This window comes from Anabrus simplex, chromosome 1 (genome assembly GCF_040414725.1).
Source record: "Anabrus simplex isolate iqAnaSimp1 chromosome 1, ASM4041472v1, whole genome shotgun sequence".
Classification (NCBI taxonomy): Eukaryota; Metazoa; Arthropoda; class Insecta; order Orthoptera; family Tettigoniidae; genus Anabrus; species Anabrus simplex.
Genome location: NC_090265.1, coordinates 418344828 through 418364735, shown reverse-complemented (window position 1 = coordinate 418364735; position 19908 = coordinate 418344828). Strand labels below are relative to the sequence as shown.

The following is a 19908-nucleotide window of genomic DNA, read 5'->3' as shown; positions in this document are numbered from 1 at the left end:
TTAGGTTGGGATTTTATTTTTTGGATGATTTTGTTGACCATTTCTTTGCTGTATCCATTGTATTTGGCTATGTCGTGGATTAATTTTAATTCATTATTTCGATCTTCTATTGTCATTGGGATATTTTTTTTTTTTTGCTAGGGGCTTTACGTCGCGCCGACACAGATAGGTCTTATGGCGACGATGGGATAGGAAAGGCTTAGGAGTTGGAAGGAAGCGGCCGTGGCCTTAATTAAGGTACAGCCCCAGCATTTGCCTGGTGTGAAAATGGGAAACCACGGAAAACCATTTTCAGGGCTGCCGATAGTGGGATTCGAACCTACTATCTCCCGGATGCAAGCTCACAGCCGCGCGCCTCTACGCGCACGGCCAACTCGCCCGGTCATTGGGATATTGAAAGCTCTATGTATCATACTAAAATAGGCTGCTCTTTTATGTGTGTTAGGATGAACGGAGTCATTTTTTATGGTATTTAAAGTGTGTATGGGTTTCCTATAGATCTTGTAAGATAAATGAGTGTCATGCCTGGTTATTGTTAAGTCCAAGTAATTTAAGGTATGGTTATTTTCTGTTTCTTTAGTGAATTTAATTTGGGGGTCTAAACTGTTAAGTTTATCTAGTATAGTATCTGCATCAGTGAATCTATTATCTATAATTACGAAGATATCGTCGACAAATCTACACCAAAAATATATATTATCTATTTTATTAATTGACGTGTGTTCTAGGTAGTCACTGTAACTGTAACTGGATGGCCTACTGTTGAAATGGTGTGGAAAAATTGGATATCTGGTGCACAGAAGGTTGGCCTGTCGCGAAGCAAGTTTGGATATACCTTAAGAATGGCTGAATATTTATTATGAGGATCTAACAGGAGTATACTTTCAGTGGTTGAATTCTGTGCTGAAGTTGCGATTGTTGAAAAGTTGGTAGTACTAACAATGGAACAATTGTGTTTGATGTCAACTAGCAGTGCGTAATCGTTGAGGAAATCGGCACCAAGAAGAGGTTGTTGGACATCAGTGATAGTGAATGGCCAGTGGAATGCACGACTAAAACCTAAATCAACTTTGATTAGGCGTTCACCATAAGTGTGAATGGGTGTTCCATTTGCAGCATATGGAATTCATTTAGAAGTCCTGTGTTTGTCTTGAACAGCAGGGGGAAACAAAGATACATCTGCTCCTGTATCCACCAAAAAATGTGTACCAGAAGAATGGTCGGCAATAAATAAGCGGCGAGAAGTAATTTGGCCCACAACGCTATGTGCTGCATATAATGAGGAGCCTAAGCATTTCCTGAAGCAATAATTGTCACTGCTCACGCATTTGTAATAATTTTCTTCATGGTAATGCCCATCATAATTGGAGGATTTAAGGAAGCTGTACACTAAAGGAGCATGGTGCGACATTTCTTTTGCCTTTTCATGGTATTTGAGATGATATCAACATAATGTACCATCTGGTTGGTGTGTTTGACAAAGAGATGAACGTGGTCTTGGATGAGAACGGAATCGAATTTGATTCTTAAGCATACTGTTGATTGATAGTGACAGTCGTTCGATCGAGTTGTGGCGAAGATGATTCGGTAACAGGCGGGGTTGACTGTACAGCAGATAAGCAAGATGTCGGGTTAGAACAATCTAATATGCGGTCAGCCGTAATAGCCATGTTGTCTAGTGTGCCATTTGATGAGGCTAATATACTGTATATCTTAAGTTTAAAGGTAGTCGTTGCAAGAAAACTCTTAACACCTGGCTGGGTTTCTTGTCTCCTTGTTCAAGTTCCGTAACCTTCCGGCCTTAAGAACCCTCGAATTCTCCTATTAGGCTGTTTTAAGGTCTGTGAAAGGAGTGTTAGAGGTTTGGTTAAGAAATCACTCAATAGTTCAGCAACGTCTGGTTTAAGTGAGCCTGTAACGTAATTAAATTTTGAAAGCTCAACAGTGATACAAACGATAGCAAACTGAGCTTCTATTTGGACTAACGTTTTTACAACATATAGGCGGAATTTTAACTGCAACTTGCACTATTTGTTCATTGTCTGTGGGCATGTTGTCATGTGGCATTGCAGTATGTGTGGTGTGATTGGTTGACATGGCAATAATATATATATGGAATAATATTAGATACACACTATCTACACTGCACTGATACTGTACGATAGACATCTGGGTCACCACTATGGATTTTTAATTCCACATCGAGTTGTAGATTTAATTAAAACTCTTCACTAGCTTACACATTAGTTGCAATTTTATAGAAGCTCTTAAGAACAATGACAAAGAATATTAAATCAAAGCTTACATAAAGTAGCAAATAACACCGTCCAATAATATTTAGTTCACCAGCAGCTCACCGGGGCCACTCCATCACAAAAGGATTAGGAGCAAAAACTTAGTGATCACTTTTGTTGATTTTCAAAAAGCTCACAATAGTATCCATCATGCATCATTATTGCACATCCTTACTAAATTTGGTTTACATCGGAAACTTGTTAACCTTACTGCGGTAACTCTTAGAAATACAAAATCTAAAGTTAGGTTCAGAAATGAAATCTCTGAGCCATTTGAAATTCACACTTGTCTTCAACAGGGAGATGGATTATCCACATTGTTGTTTAACTGTGTGCTTGAAAAAATTATGCGTGAATGGAATCCGAGTCCTGCACCCAGACCCACCGCGCAGCACTTCAAACCCACGGGCTCCGGCAGCCCAACCCGTGCAGTGCTGTTCTCTTTTGACGCAGCAGCGTACTGGCCCACAGCACTGGGCTCATACAGCCCACCGCAGTCCACCGCACTGGGCGGGCTCAGTAGAATAACCCTGAGTACTTCTCCACAATAACATGTCTGCCGTGCACAACGAAATGTTCGTCACACTACTATTCGGATCATTCACTCTACGAATTCCCGTACGCTAATAACATACTTTAAAGTAGGCTAATCGCATTTGGAAATTAAACGGTAAGAGATTTCTCCTGCACTGTAATAATAATAATAATTGAAAACAAACAGAAACTTTATTATAAACTAATATTCGCTTGCAATTGACATCAAGTTAACTGAAAATTAATCTAAATACACGAAGCATATTCATAGGACTTCATTCGCATTTACCTCAAAATAAAATACAAACGGAAATGACGTGCAATATGCCAACAACAAAAACAAACCTGAACATAGCTTTTACTTAGTGTACGTAGTTTATTGGTCAACGTTAATGGTGGTGGAATGGAATTACTGTGAATGAAAAGAAGAGCATCAGCAATTGTCTGGTTGTAGAAAAGAATGAAGCCTGCTGAACTGAAATTTATCTCTGAAGCTGAACTTGATGCTTGCATACATATTACTTTCTTAGCGATCTGATGAAATTTTGAATAGTTTTGTCCATTTGTTCTCCATTAGGACGCTAAAGCTATCTTCTTCCATTCCACAATTTTGCTTTAAATATCTTTCCAGCTCATCTGTTGGAATAGGAGCATCATGAACGTCAGTCCATGAAGAAAACTTCATTACTTTGGCAGTTTTTTTTTTTTTTTTTGTTTTTTTTTGCTTGGGGCTTTTACGTTGCACCGACACAGTTAGGTCTTATGGCGACGATGGAATAGGAAAGGCGTAGGAGTTGGAAGGAAGCGGCCGTGGCCTTAATTAAGGTACAGCCCCAGCATTTGCCTGGTGTGAAAATGGGAAACCACGGAAAACCATCTTCAGGGCTGCCGATAGTGGGATTTGAACCTACTATCTCCCGGGTGCAAGCTCACAGCCGCACACCTCTACGCACACAGCCAACTCGCCCGGTTGGCAGGTTGTGGCGTAATCGTGGAGTCTGATGACACGGAAACATTAGAATGCTCGTCATTCAAGCACACCTCGTTCATCGTAAGTTTTTATCTAATCATAAAAAGACAAAAGCAGTCCGACTCCTTTAATCTATACTAATATAATAAAGACAGAGGGCGAATTTTGTTAGTTTGTGTATATCTGGAGGGTAATCTCAGAAACTATTGGACCGATTCTAAAAATCCTTTTACTAATGTAAATATACATTATCCCTGATGGACATGGGCTGTATTTTATTTTCAAAACAATTCAAGGTGGGGGGCGATGGAGGAGATATAAAAATAATAGGCTAACATAGGTGAAATATCAAATATGTTGTGCAAGGACGAGACTAAGCTCATTTTAAGCCTCTTGACCCAAAGAACAAATCTCGGTAAACCCTACGGGCCCGAAAACCATGTTTTAAGGCCCTAAAACCGACCGTTATGGAGGTATTGGTGCCACACTACCCCTGCTCTCAGAATTGGATAAGGAAATGAACTGCCGTAACCATGGCAACGCCAGCTCCAGGATTCTACAGCAGCGAGATTATGTGCGTGTACGTTTGGGCATAGCTGCCAACCAAAATTTGTACACATAATCCCTGAGCATATGTACAATATATCTTGAAAACTTAACATGTTACAGACGTGAAGTGATATTTATAATCTCTCTTAAAAATAGAGACATGTATTATTTTGTTTTCGGAAAAGACACTTAAGGGGGGGGGACTGAAATGTGAGCTGGCGTGAATTCTTAAGATTACCATATCTACAGTATATCTCAAACACTTAACACGTTACAGATGTTAAAAATTGACATTTTTAATATTTTAAAAATAAAACACAGGTATTATTTTGTTTTTTTAAAAACCACTTAACGTGGGGGGGATGTAAAAGGGACTGAAAAGGGGGTTGAATTAATTTTATTAGGGTACTGATATCTCAGACGTAAAAATTGGTATTTAAAGTCTCCTTTAAGAAGAAAAAAATACGTATTCTTTTGGTTTTGGAAAATCCACTTAAGGGGGGATGAAAGGAATTAAATATTGGAATTATTTGTATGGGGATACTTATATCTAAAAAACCTAAAGATGTTGCAGACGTGAAAATGGGTATTTGAAATCGTCTTTAAAAATAAAAGACACTAATTTTTGGGGGGTAAAATTAACTTCGGAAGAGGGTGGGGGAGCGTTGAAACAGGTGTTGAATTATTTTCATGAGGATACAAATATCTCAAGAACTGAAGATGTTACAGTCGTGATAATTGGTATTTGGGAGCTCCTTTATCAATAAACACATATTTTTCTTGTTTTCGGTAAAACCACTTGAGGGACTGAAAAGAATTGAAAAAGCAGGTGAATTTTTAAAATGAGTACTGGTATATCTACAGTGTATGTCAAAAACTTTACATATTACAAACATGGAACTTGATACTTGGAATGTCCTTTAAAAATAAACAAACATGTCACTTTTTTTTGTTTTCGGAAAATCCACGTAGGTGGGGTGGAGGAAGGGCTGATAAAGGGGTTGAATTCTTTTTATGCAGATACTTATATCTCAAAACCTGAAGGTTACAGATGTGGAAATATGTATTTGTAATCTCCTTTAAAAATAAAGAATTTTTTTTTTTTTTTTTTTAACTGTGAGAAGACGTTCTCAAGTGTACAGTTCTATGTTGCATGATCATCTCAGCCCCAAAAGGCAATACCACACACTTGGTTTACAAAGAGTTTCTGGGGTAAATGAAACTCAATTATTCAGTGAGGTTTTATACTTCAGGGATTTTCAGATAATGTCTTAGTACAGTACCGAGGAACGATTACTTTTATCAAATTACGAAATCCACGCGAGAAGCCGTGGGTAACTGCTAGTGTGTAGGCCTACATAAAGTTCACTGCAGATCGTACAGCACATAAAATTAACGTCTTTCCCATCACCGTCAACTGCAGGCTTGAATACCAACCAAATACGACTTTTAAGTTTAGGATCGGGTTCAGAAGTCATGTATTGTGCGGTTTTTAGTTTGTTTGTTTGTTTCTTCTTTTTTTTTTTACTTTGCGATTTTTTGCCACGTTTTCCTTTCTTTTGGAACTTCAGTCCACATTCGCTTCCAATAACAGGATAGACAGAGAGGTCAAACGGAAAACCACAGCAAATTTGATCGGCTCCACTCGACCGTAATGCAACGCACTCCACTGACTCGCAGTACACTGTACACGTTGAAGCAGTCAGCCCATAGAACTACCACAGCGCTGTCCTTGGCTCACCGCATACGAATGACAGAGTGCTGCCCAGATCGGCCCGTGCGATGTCACTGACTTCTTATGTTCGAGCCTTTCAAAGCCCATTGCAGCCTACTGCCGAAGCAGCTCATGGGCTGGGCCTCTCCGCAGGACTCTGAATGGAATAAGGTATGTCACCAAAGATTGGAAGAAATATTCGACTAAATTGTCTCACATGTGCTGATGGTCTAGCAGTATTAGCAAATAGTACTGAAGAAGCTAAATTTCATATAGAAGAATTGGAACGATTAACAGCGAAGGTCGCGTTGAAAATTTCCTTTGAGAAAACAGAAATGATGCCATCTTTTCAAGTTGACACTTTACATATTATGTTAAATAATACTTAGCAAATAAAGATTGCAGATAAATTAAAATATCTTGGTGAGATTATACAATGCTAACGAAAAAGCATCCACAGATAGTAGAACTCGAAAATTGAGACTAGCACAACACATTACCTGGCCGAGTTACAAGAAACAGTCTCTTTCGATTGATGCTAAATTTCGACATTTCAAACCAGAAGCAACATGTGCAAGTGAAACGTTATTCAAACTGAAAACTGAATACTGCAGACAGTTGATAGAAGAATTCTTTGGACAATTATTAATTAGAAAACAGATAGATGGCCAGTGGAGACTTTTGCCAAATTCAGTACTTTACATGGAAAGTGAATCAATCATTGACATGATGTGAAAACGGAGGATTGCATTCTTTGGGCACATATAAAACTTACCAAATACTAGACCCCTGAAACAACTTCCTGATTTCTTTTGGAATAGTAAAAAACATGGTTTAAAGAAATATAAATGGATTTAGATGAATTCAAAATTACTAAAGATCAAATTGAAAAGAAAGAAGAGAAACAGATTCTAAATAACAAGTCCACAAGACTATCACTAAAAATATCGCAGTGTAAGCAGTATGTTATATCTGCAGAAGAATGGGCTGCAAGATCATCCAAATGAAGAAGTTTTAGGAAAGGAAAAAGTTGTCAAGTGTTTAAAAGCTGAACTTGTTCTTTGAAGATTTTGGTGCTCCAATGTGGGTGTAAACAGTGTAAATGTATATTACTGTATGTATACCTGAAATCTATACATATTATGGTATACTCTAGATAATCTTATCTGTGTATGGATCATCTGTGGAAATTCCAAAATTATAAGAATTTCAAGTGCAGGAAAATTGAGGTTATTTTTCAAAACCTATTCTATAAACGTATGCACACGTAATTTTAAGTACATTATTATTATTATATAAAGCATATAAATATTAAACTGCATACGATACAAATGAACAGCTTTAGTAAGCCTTCTTTGCACAATGCCTCTCGCACTTTCCGAAGTTACTCCCTTATTTGAGCAATTCCTCTGAAATTTAATGATCACTCCCGCTCTTCCACTAACTGCGCTAGTCCGATTTTAATTCAGGATCGTTTCTCATTCTTAGATGAAGTAAAAAGAAAAATAGACTGCTTCAGTCTTCCTGTTGCTGTGTAGCGTATGTAAAAAGCTAGATGCCATCTGGTGGTGTATAGTACAACATGCACATCAGTGGCGACACTGGTGCTTTACCTGAGAGTATGCGGCACTCCATTTGATACTATGGCGATAGCTTCCTGCTGTCATAACACTGGCGCATGCAGCCTGCCTAAAACTGCACCATTCATGTCGGACACAAAGTGGGCTAGCAAGGGTAAGGGCTATTATACTGTAGTTTATGAATGACCAGGACTATTTCTAGAATTGAACTGTTACTTGTTTCTCCCTTGACACGGATTCCACTTCCAATTATGAGGCTGTTAGACTGTTGGCAGCCCTGAAGATGGTTTTAGTAGTTTCTCATTTTCACACCAGGCAAATTCAGAGACTGTCCCTTAATTAAGGCCACAGTTGCTTCCTTCCCAGTCCTAGCCCTTTTCTATCCTCTCATCACCACTATTTGTTAGTGTGACATAAAGCAAACTGTAATTCAACACTGTGTTTCATAGCGTAAATAGCGGTGTCAGCATACCACGCCATAAAGACAAACATTTGCAGCATAAAACAGTTTTTCCCAAACTGCTTATCGACAGCTTACCTGATATTTCAAGAAGTGTTAGAATCAAATGTAAATGCAAGATGGTTCAACAAGTGTAATTAATTTACCTCAAGTAATATAAACTTGGATATTGCCTTAACTGAGACTTGCAGACTAATTAAAGGTTGTCTGAGGTCTCACCCTTGAAAAAGTGTACTGTCTAACATGCATCCCACTTCCAGATATATTAATGTGAACCTGCAGCTTGATTGAAGAAATCAAAGGTAACTGAACTTGGATATCAACGTGCAACCTGAAAGCTTACGTACATTTTTAAAAAACTGTCCATTCATCAGAAAGCCTCAATGGACTACCTTCAAAATTTAGAGTAACTTCATGGCGTTTCAGACTCACCTATCTCACAGAATGGATGGTACCTTCTGAAAGTCTCCATTCAGAAGGAAAGTTGGTCAACATGGAAGGCACTCAACAGGCTGCACACCGGAATTGGCAGATCAAAGACTAACATGAGAAAGTGGGGATTTGTCTGCAACTCCAAACTACGTGACTATAAACCATCCCCTTGTCTGCAAGTTGCGCCTAACTACATGCTCTCCACAGAACCTGATTGATGCCACTAAGGAAGTGTGCGAATCAGCTAGAAACTGGTCACACTAAATTTAATTGTATATTTGTGTTGGATAGACCTATACGATGTGATGTTAACTTATTACTAGAAATGATAATATGTTTGTAGCACCAATTTTTGGATGTATTTTCTGTTATCTTTTATATAACTTTTATACTATACATTATGTTTATGACAAGATTAAATAAATAAATAAATAAATAAATAAATAAATAAATAAATAAATAGAAAACTGCAGAGTTTATGTTGCCATAAAACTAACAACTTTTGCTAGAAATATACGTAGCACGGTACAGTAACTAATAAAGAGGATAGTTCAAGAATCCTTCTACTCTGATGGGCATACAAAAAAATTTGGAAAATACTGTGTAATCCTGATCTCTGAACTATCTTCAAGGTGAAAGGCAGTACTGACCTGCAACATGTAAGCTGAAGCATTGCTGTGATTTGTACAAAATAAAGTTGATTCCTGAAATGCATCTCGTTAATTTTATTATTTAATACACTGAACTCTGGCATATTTACAACCTGTTAACTTCTGTATACTGAGCATTTTATTTTGAGGCTTTTTAATTTCGATAATTTTGAGCTAAATGACTTTTTTTTATATGAAACTATATTTTTATCTGACTCAGCAATGAATTCATTTGGTTCTTTTATTTTTGACACTGAAATATGAAAGGGAGCGGATATATTTAAAACGTTTCCGAGCTTTAAATTTTATCATTTATTTAAATCATGTGTGTAATTCCTTTTCATATTAACATCTAACATTGTTAGATTACTACTTATATGCTATCTAAAAGAAAAGTTACTTGTAAAGGTAATCCTTTTTAAACAGCCTCAATTAAGAAAATATTGCTGTTGTGCAATGAATACAATGTGACGTCATTCGAGAAAGGAGAGGGAAAGCAAAGTGCTCAGAACACATGCTTGCTACTCTTCAAAACAAATGTTCGTATACTATCCGGAAAGGATCAGATATCCCATTTGGAACCAGTAAAAGGAACAGTAACCCTGTCATTCGTGTTTACCCGAAGAGACACTGACGTATTTCCAGCATGTGATGATTTATTAGTTAAGAAAATCAAGCACTCGCACACCGTGCATGGCAGTAAATAAGGGAGTCTGTTCAATGTATTCATGTACATATAAGTAGAATCAAACGAACAAACCTTTGCAGTTAACTTGCAACATGTGGAAAGTATCTCCAAAGAAACTGTTAATAAAACTGTGCTGAACTTTATCTTGAATCTTAAATGGTATCACTATATCACGTTTTAGGTTAATCGACTTTTACTGTAACAGTGTTATCTCTATAAGGAAATGGAAATGGTAATGAGCACAATTAGGAAGAAACGAATCTCATTCTTTGGACATCTCCTCTGGACACCAGAAAACAGGATCATCAAGAGAATTATAAAAAAATTATGGAACAGTAAGAGTAAGATTAGATGGATTACAGAAATCTAGGAAGATATGAAGGTACTATGGATTTAAAAAAAAAAAAAAAAAAAAATACAGACAAAATCAAGAAACTCGTAAACAAGACTACAAACCATGATCAACAGTCGGACAATGGGACAGGTGATTTAAGATGAAGAAAAAAGTTAAGATCCGAGAGCAAGAAGAATACTGGGCTAACAGAAAAAAGTAGTTTTTTTTTAATAGAATTGACTAAAGTGGCCCAATGAAGGTCATAAAAATAAATAAATAAATAAATAATATTAATAATAATTAAATGAAGAGCAATGGGAGTGACAAAGACAGTGGCAGTCATGTCCAGCATTTAGTTTATGAAATCAATTGTTAAACTGGTGAAACATGCAGATAAGATGTTTGTATTACGTTGTCTTAATCCGTTTACCCTCCAGAGTTGGTTTTTCCTCGGACTCAGCAACGAATCCCATCTTTACCGCCTCAAGGGGTGACACTTTGGGTCAGGGATAAAAATGGGGAGGAGAACCAGTACCTCGCCCAGGCGGCCTCACCTGCTTTGCTTAACAGGGGCTTGTGGGGGAATGGAAAGATTGAAAGGGACAGACAAGGAAGACGGAAGGAAGCGACCGTGGCCATAAGTCAGGTACCAATTTGCCTGGGGGAGAAGTCGGAAACCAGCTATACTGGGATTAATGTATATAGCTGTTTTATAAATGTAACCACAGAACAGTGTGTTGTATTGAAAAGGTGGAACATTAAAACTACCTTTGTTATTTCTTATATGAATAACTTTCAATACAGAAAAAATCATGAGGATAACAACTTGTAATTTTACACTCTTGTTGCACACTTGACAGTACACTACATCACCGTCACTCGTATAGTCACTATTGCCCGATATCCACTGTTTAATTAAAAAAACTATAGCTCTTATAGGAATGGGAGGGAGGATTTACACAAGTAGTACAAGAACCGACTCGTCTCAATAACTTACTAGATGTATTCTTGGTTAAACCATGGGAAATTGTTGATAAAACTGAGGTAATTGAAGGAATAGGAGACCATAAGGCTGTAATAATGGATGTAGGACTCGTACCAAAAAGGCTTAATAAGAGGGTTACACAAGACAAGAAATTGTACAGAAAAACTAAAGTTGATGAATTTGGGACTTACCTTAACTCACAATTCAGTTGTTGGATAAGTGAAGGGAGTAACATGGATACACTTTGGGCTAAATTTAAAGGAATTATTTGGGAAGGAGAGAAGAGATTTGTACCTGTTAAGAAGGGTAAAATGACCTCAGACCCTGTTTATTATACAAGGGAAATAAGAAAATTAAAAAGAAAATGTAGAATAGTAAACAGGAAAATCAAAGAGGGTAGGGAGAGTAGAGAAACTAGAAAACAGCTAATGAAGGAACTGAATAGAGTGAAAAAGGAAGCAAAAGAGAATTATATGAATGGCATACTTCAAGAGGGTAATGACCACAAAGGGAAATGGAAAAAGCTGTATTCATATATCAGGAATCAAAAAGGAAAAGGAATCCAAATTCCTACAATGGTGGGAGAAGGGGGGGAACACTATTTAACAGATACTGAGAAAGCAAACCTATTTAGTAGGGAATTTAGAGATTCAGTAGATGATTGTCAAGAGTTGGAAACCGAAACAGAAGATAGAGAGGGAGAGAGACAGAGGGAAACAAGAAGCTTCTCATTCACAAACGAAGATATTTTCAGAGAAATCCAACTGCTTCAGCAAGGAAAAGCAGCAGGGAGTGATCAAATTACTGGGGAGGTATTAAAGACAATGGGGTGGTACATAGTGCCTTATTTAAAATTTCTCTTTGACTATGTCATAAATAATAGTGTAATACCAAAGGAATGGAAGGAATCTATAATAATACCTATTTATAAAGGAAAGGGTGATAAAAGGAAACCAGAGAACTACAGACCAATCAGCCTGACCAGTATAGTTTGTAAAATTCTGGAGAGTTTAATATTGAAGTACATCAGAGGGATATGTGATGATAAAAATTGGTTCATGAGGAGCCAGTATGGATTTAGAAATAAATTTTCTTGTGAGGCACAACTGGTGGGATTTCAGCAGGACATATCAGATCAGTTGGATTCAGGAGGTCAGTTAGATTGCATAGCCATAGATCTTTCCAAAGCCTTTGATAGAGTGGAACATGGAATATTATTAAAGAAATTGGAGGGAATAGGATTGGACATAAGGGTTACACGTTGGATAAAAGCATTTCTAAATTCAAGGGTTCAGAAAGTCAAAGTAGGAAATAATGTATCTCAGGAAGAGAAAGTTTGGAAGGGAATTGCACAGGGTAGTATAATCGGTCCGTTACTTTTCTTAATATACGCAAATGATTTAGGGAACAATATAACATCAAAAATAAGATTGTATGCAGATGACATAATTGTTTATAGAGAAATAAACAACATTGAGGATTGTTCAGAATTACAAAGGGACCTTGAAAGTATCCAACAATGGGTTGAAGAAAATAATATGAAGGTTAATGGAGGCAAATCAACTGTTACAACTTTTACAAACAGGAGCTTTAAAACTGAATTTGAATATACTTTGGATGAGGTAGTTATCCCAAAAGATGGCAAGTGCAAATACTTAGGTGTGAGATTTGAAAGTAATTTGCACTGGAAGGGTCATATTGATGACATTGTTGGGAAAGCATACAGATCATTACATGTCATAATGAGGCTACTTAAAGGATGCAACAAAGAATCAAAAGAAAAAAGTTACTTGAGTATGGTTCGTCCATTATTGGAATATGCAAACAGTGTTTGGGATCCTCACCAAGAATACCTAATAAAAGAAACAGATAGTGTGCAGAGGAAAGCAGCAAGATTTGTAACAGGGGATTTCAGGATTTCAGGAGAAAGAGTAGTGTATCAGAAATGTTAAAGGAACTTGGGTGGGAAACTTTAAGTAAGAGAAGGGAGAAAACTAGACTTACAGGATTATATAGAGCCTATACAGGAGAAGCAGCATGGGGAGATATCCGTGAGAGGCTTCAGTTGGAAAATAATTATATCGGCAGGACTGACCACAAATATAAAATTAGAAGGAATTTTAGCAGAAGCGATTGGGGTAAATTTTCATTCATTGGGAAGGGTGTGAAGGAGTGGAACAGTTTACCAGGGGTAGTGTTTGATCCTTTTCCAAAATCTGTACAGATATTCAAGAAGAGAATAAACAGCAACAGAGAAAATAAATGAAATGTTAGAGGGCATTCGACCAGTGCAGGTTATTGTATATAAAAAAATGTGTGTGAATAAATTAATTCCATCCCCTGGTCTAAGGAGTTTGGACAGCCAAAGTAGGGGACTGCCTGTAGGGGTGAAGTACAGTGGGGACATCGAGGGCCCTGGGACCACTACGGTAGCTGTGAAGGCCCTTCAGGAACTCTGAAAAGTGGTGGCAAAAGGGGCTCTGGTTAAGACGCAGCAGGTCGTTATGCTACTTAGGATCCAGAACGGGTAAAAAAAAAAAGTAAATAAATAAATAAATGCAATGTAAATATTAATGTTATACCAGTTGTATAGTATCATTTGAAGTAATTCCACATACTGTATATCAGTTGACTATATTTGTAAGTAGGACAGGATATATTATAAGTAGAATTTTGTAAACAATATAAATTTATTAAGGATGAGCTGTGTGTTTAATAGAAAACATTGTTAGCGTAAATTGTATTATATTGTATTATAGGAAAAATTTTCTTCTCTTGTTAATTTAATATTTGGTGCTTGACAATAATGTATTTTAGTGTACCATTTGCCACCGAGGTAGACACCTCATTTGCAAATAAAGAGATTTTGATTTGATTTGAATTTTTAAAGTTTGATGATGATGATTGTTGTTTAAAGGGGCCACACATCTAGGTCATCGGCCCCTAATGGTACGAAATGAGACAAAATGTAATGACAATTTAAAAGTCCAAAATCATCCACTGACCAGAATTCAAAACATTATGACGAAGAATGAATAGATGGATATGAATTTAAAACAATCAGTGGATCCGACCCGCAATGCCCCACATTCCCAGAAACTAGTGTTAAACAATAGTAGTACTGACCAAGGGACTGCTTCTAAAGCACAATACTGAATCAGTGATGCTTGTAGTCTAAAGGGGTCCAAAATCCAGGTCACTGGCCCCTGATAATGGTACTTATTGCTAGGAAAGTAGAACCATGGTACTTTGTCATGTTGTGGTACTAATCAAAAGTAGCATAGTCTCATGGTATTCCACACATTATTGTACTACTCACAGGTAATGTAATGTGAACATAACACAGGCCTATGGTGTTTCTCACATTGCGATGACATTACAGGCAACGCAAACCTATGGTGTTGCGCACATAGATGTACTAATCACAGGGACTTGTACTATCCCGTGGTGTCGCTCATATAGTGATACTAATCACAGGTACATTAAAATCCACCCCGATTCACACACTGTCACTACTAACCTATTGTGTCCCTAACATAGTGGTACTACGTGCAAGTCAAGGTGATGTTCCCCACGTGGTGGTACTAATTACAAGTAATCTCATGGTTCTAACTCGATCATCACTTGGTTGCCCCTTTTAGTCACCTCTTACGACAGGCAGGGGATACCACAGGTGTATTCATCGCCTGCATCCTCCACCCACAGGGAGGTTTTACAGTTTAATCTGGTAAAACACTTCAATAGACGAAGAGCAAGTAAACAGATGAATGCATTTGTTTAACCCTAGAGAGCTAACGCTTCGTCAAAATGACGGCGACCATGATAAAGTTTCTCTCTCCCACCCCTTCTCGCGACCTCAGCCCCTTGGCTCCTTCAGTACCTTCATTTGTCCTTGAGCTGTGGATGATGGTACATCGGTCACGTCAGAGAACTGTCTCGTTAGCGAGTTATGTGCTGTGTGTAGTCTTTCTGATGAAGCCTTATCACAGATCTTTTGGATGTTTTCATCTGAAATTCCTGTTAACAACGAATGTCCAGTGAAGAAATCGCAACATAACAATGGACAATTGGTTCACTTCTGTTCCCTTCGCAACTGACCTATTGAAACCACCATGTAAGTTGACAATACCACGCACTATTCGTAAGAATAAATTAGACATTCCACCTGCGTTACTGAATCATATGGCAAGAAAAGTAGGCACATCTAGGTTTTGTTTTGACCAAGAGAAAACACTTCTGTCGTACAAAACCATGCCGAACAACATGGTCTTAGTTCTTTCGACCACCCATGAATGAGCAGAGATCAATCCAACATCAAAGAAACTGATTATGATTGAAAATTATAAGGACACAAAAGGTGGTGTGGACACACTAGATCAGATGAACAATGAAATTAATTGTAGTAAAATGACAAGATGATGGTCACTTTGTGTCTTATTTGGTATGCTGTATATTATTCTAGTGAACTCTTATGTGATCCGTGTTCACAATAAGTTCAACAATAAAGAAAATTCTTTCACTAGGAGGCAATTTGCAAAAGAGCTGCAGTATGAACTTATGAAGCCATGGGTGACACATCATCTTGGAATGCGCAACTGCTGCGCATGCTGCGCTCATCTTTGGCAGAAATACTTCATGTGAATATGCCTACAGATAGCAAGATATGTGCCTTTTGCTCAAGCAAGAAACGGAGGATGACAAAAGTGCATTGTTGTCGTTATTCCTGAGCTAAATGTGAGGAACATCAAGCAAGATGCTGTTCAGAATGCAACAATGGACGATGAATGTGGTTGAAATATTTGTGTATGCTGACAAGACTCTTTCAAAGAAAGGCATCATGTAAAATACATAAACATATAGCAATAAGTAATTTTTACATACCAATAAATTTGTTCGTCAAAATGACTACGGGTTAGCTTTAACGTTCCTTGTATACCACGTTAGCTTTCTAGGGTTAAGCAAACCTTGGGTGGCTACTGTAAGGGAAAGGAATGACAGAAAGGCGGAAATAGCTGTTGTGAAAAGGGTCATTATCCGTCTACCTGCTTGTATTGAGAGAGTGAAAACACTTTCCTTGATCAGGGAAGACTTCTCATGTAGCCAAGGGATGTACAACATACAGAGTTCATTATATTTGTCATTTCATTCAGAAATTCTAGAAAATCGATCACACATAAGAGGAAAATATATCTGTATATGCACTAACATTCAAAATATGCATTTTTTTAATCCAGGCCCTAGTTATTGGATTATCTGGGTGAAACAGTTCCTTGCAGTAACACTAGGTAAAATGTTCCAAGTCTCTTCCTTTCATTTAGCAGTGGTACTCAATATGTTTAAAAATTCTGACACAGCAAGAGAAATAGTTGAGAATATCCTTTCTGTGAATTGCAAATTTAATTTATTTAAATGTTCTACCAAGCCTCCTTAAAAATGTCAACCAAAAATCCACTCTCGATCATTACACATGGGAAACGCATGATTTCCTCTGACATCATAAAGGACAATTCAGTATCTTTCCATGATAAAGTTACTTAAGTTCACCGAAATACAGAACAGCACAGTATTATGTATGTAACTGTCCGATTCACTTTCCCTTTTAAACTCATTTTTATTATTGTGATACAGTTACAACAACCTAGGAGTAGAATGGGGAAGGAAATTACAGTGTGCTCAGAATGCTTGCATAAGATATATCTGTGGACTTCGTTACGCTGAACATGTCACACCATCTTACATACGGCTCGGGTGGCTTCGCCTGCAAGAACAATGCACACTTCGTACTCTTTGCCTTTTGCATAATATTCTTAAAACTTCAAACCGAAAAAACATTATATGCGGTTAAATATGCAGAATATGCTCAAAAAACACCGTTGAAAACTATAGAAAGGGAGGTGAAACTAAAAAACCAATAACATATCTTTTATATACCGAGCTTTATTTTCTAATTGTATGCGATATACTCGCATTCAAGTTTCAAGTATATATATGAGAAGTTTTCTTATAAAAGTTACAGTTTAAAAGTTCATTTACAAGATGTTCAGAATTAGACGAGTCATTGAAGTAGATCTGCATTGCTCTGTACAACAAGAATTTTTTCTATGTTTTCAGTTTTGAATGATTTTCTTAAATCAGTCAATAAAAGTTTCAATGATGAGAACGATCTTTCGACGTCAAATGACACAAGAGGTAAATGCTTGCTTGAATGATGCTGCTTCTTGTGCAGGGTAGTTCGGAAAATCCTTTGACGGTGCAGACTAGCCACGCAGCATCCTCCCCAAATCCAACGCTGCACTCCAACCGGGATTTCGATCCAGCACGAACAATTTTTGTTTCACGGTTTTCCCAGTCTCTCCAGGCCACGAGTCTGCTTCTTGGATGACTCCTTGTATTGTAGCGACCACTTCAACCAACTCCATCCCTCGCGATTCCAACTTTAAGATGGCCTCAGGAATGACGCTCATGTAGGCTTTTATGAAAGTCAAGGATGGAATCAAGCCCTTCATTTTAAATGCAGCCTTAGCTTTCGTGATGTACTTGCTGTCCGCCTCATCAAACGTATTGATCACCTGGAAAAAATATAAATGAAAAACATTAGCCGAGAATAACTGAGAAAATTACAAAATTAGGCGCTGTATGATGGAGTAAAGATAAAAGATATGAAAAGAATGATAGAAAAAACCTCGAAAACGAGAAGATTTTAAACATTTCAACTAGTCTTACCTCTTCAATTGCCCTATGATTTTCAGCGTAATACAAGGCAGCCAATATCGAAGTTCCCCATCGCGTCAATATGGGCTCGGGAGGTAAAGGGAGCTCTGGATGCATCGTCTTGAAGGCACGGACGCGAGAAGGAGCCTTGACGAAAATTTTCTTCACTGAGGAAATGACGCTGTTCACGCTGGGCGATTTTTCGCGCAGCTCCTCAGCAACTCTGTGCATTGCATGGGCAAGACAAGTAACATGTAACATCTTCGGGTAGAGAAACTTGAAGCTCTTCCCAGCCTTAATCATGTAGAGAGCAGCGTCAGTCACCAACGCGAGTACTTTGTTTACCTCCTCATCTGAAAAGGTTGGCCACGGCAAGCCTGAAACAGGAATGCATAAAATGAAGGGTGAACCGTTCAGTTAATGGGATTCCGACATGTCGTACGACTGCACGAGATATTTAACTATCAGAACTATCAGAGTCTTCACTGACAATACGTAGAATGCATTGAAATTATAGCCAGACTGTACTTATTCTTCTTTGGCAACAGGCTCAAAAAATAAATTAACAAAAATATACTTACGCATAATGGTTCCATGGTTTGTCACATCTAGCTCCCTGCACAGAATTAGGTGGCCCTTCCCCGGTTCACTGGGACTAAGTTTTCCAACAACAACGTTGGCCATGTATCTTCCACAACTGTCTGTGGTCTTGTCGATAGATAACCAAATTAGGTGGCTCCCAATGTCGTCCCTGATTGCATGTAGAACCTGGTGAAAAAAGTACCTGAATGAATATTGTTCGTGGAATGAAGGTATTATCGAGAGATTACCTTCATTACGACAGAGCCAGATCCATGTTAAAATTACTTCTAAATTGTTTAAACGAGAATGCGGAATACGGCAATCGTGCATGAATTCATACCTTTTCATACTCTGAAGAAACGTAATTTTTACGTAGGGTCGACTCATGAGGCAACTCTCTTCCTGCAAAGTCCTTGAAGAGAGCTCTAATCTCAGCATGTTTGACCTTGTAGAGGGGTATGTTGGCACTTAAAAACGCTCTACAAACTCTGGAAGAGAACTCATCCGAGTGCAGTTGCTGATTGAACAAATGTTGTATCAGCACTTGTTTCTTCGATTTTTTTTTTTTAATTCTTGAACTTTTGCTGAGTGCCCACTTGTGGCTTTATGTTGAAAAAAAAATTGAAAACCCTTTGAAATCTTGATCTGAAAATAAATAGGTAAGTACGCATAAGTGAGAAAAAATACACTGAATGAACAAAACTAAAGCATTGTGGACTATGAAATTATTTTCAAATATTGCAGTAGAAATACGAGCACCCTCTCAACGATCCCATGAAAAACCAGCAAATCCAACCGTCAATTTCCGTCTCGGAAATGTAAAATCTGAGGATCTAACGGGTCTACACTCCAAATTCTTAGACTTCTCTCTACTTACTGTACCTAGTAGGTAGGCACCGTATGCTGCACATACGGCTTACTTGAAATTTCAACCTTTTGACCAGTAATCTTTAAGAACGTAGATGTGAAAATGTCAATAAGAACTTACCTCTTTTTCGCACATTTTGCAGCAAAGAATTTTCCCGTCAGTAGAAAACAAGTCAGGGTCTTCCTTTGCACATCGTCGGAGTAAAACACTCAGAGATTCCTGAACTTTATGCACCGCGTACTTGGAAATCACAAGAACTCGATAGATATGTACAGATACTATTACGAACTGGGAACTGAGAGTAGAATGCAGAAACTTCACTTGACCAGGTCGGATCTTCCACCACTTCATGGGAAAAGCCACCTAAACAATACTGGTTCCCAAAATAGGCACACCACTAAAATATCTCACATTTCAAAGTGAAAGGATGCTTGGGGCCTACAGAGCTTATCTGACGAGTCGCACTTTAATCCCGCAGAGGCCAATTAGGGCGTGTGAATGACCTCACTAAAGGTTAAAAACCTGCAGTTCTATTATTCCCACCAGATAGGCTTTTC

At 37.8% G+C, this 19908-nt stretch overlaps 2 protein-coding genes across 3 annotated transcripts in view; both read right to left on the bottom strand.

Annotated features, from left to right (window-relative positions):
• Positions 1–19908, bottom strand: part of LOC136856885 (uncharacterized) — a 518885-nt gene that overhangs the window by 192001 nt on the left and 306976 nt on the right. The window lies entirely within an intron of this gene.
• Positions 17132–19235, bottom strand: LOC136857988 (uncharacterized). The gene is made up of 4 exons (XM_067137159.2): positions 18824–19235; positions 18483–18669; positions 17914–18278; positions 17132–17759 (listed from the first exon to the last, which is right to left on the bottom strand). The coding sequence occupies exons 2-4, from the start codon at positions 18583–18585 to the stop codon at positions 17448–17450; spliced, it is 780 nt and encodes a 259-aa protein (XP_066993260.2). The 5' UTR covers positions 18586–18669; positions 18824–19235; the 3' UTR covers positions 17132–17447.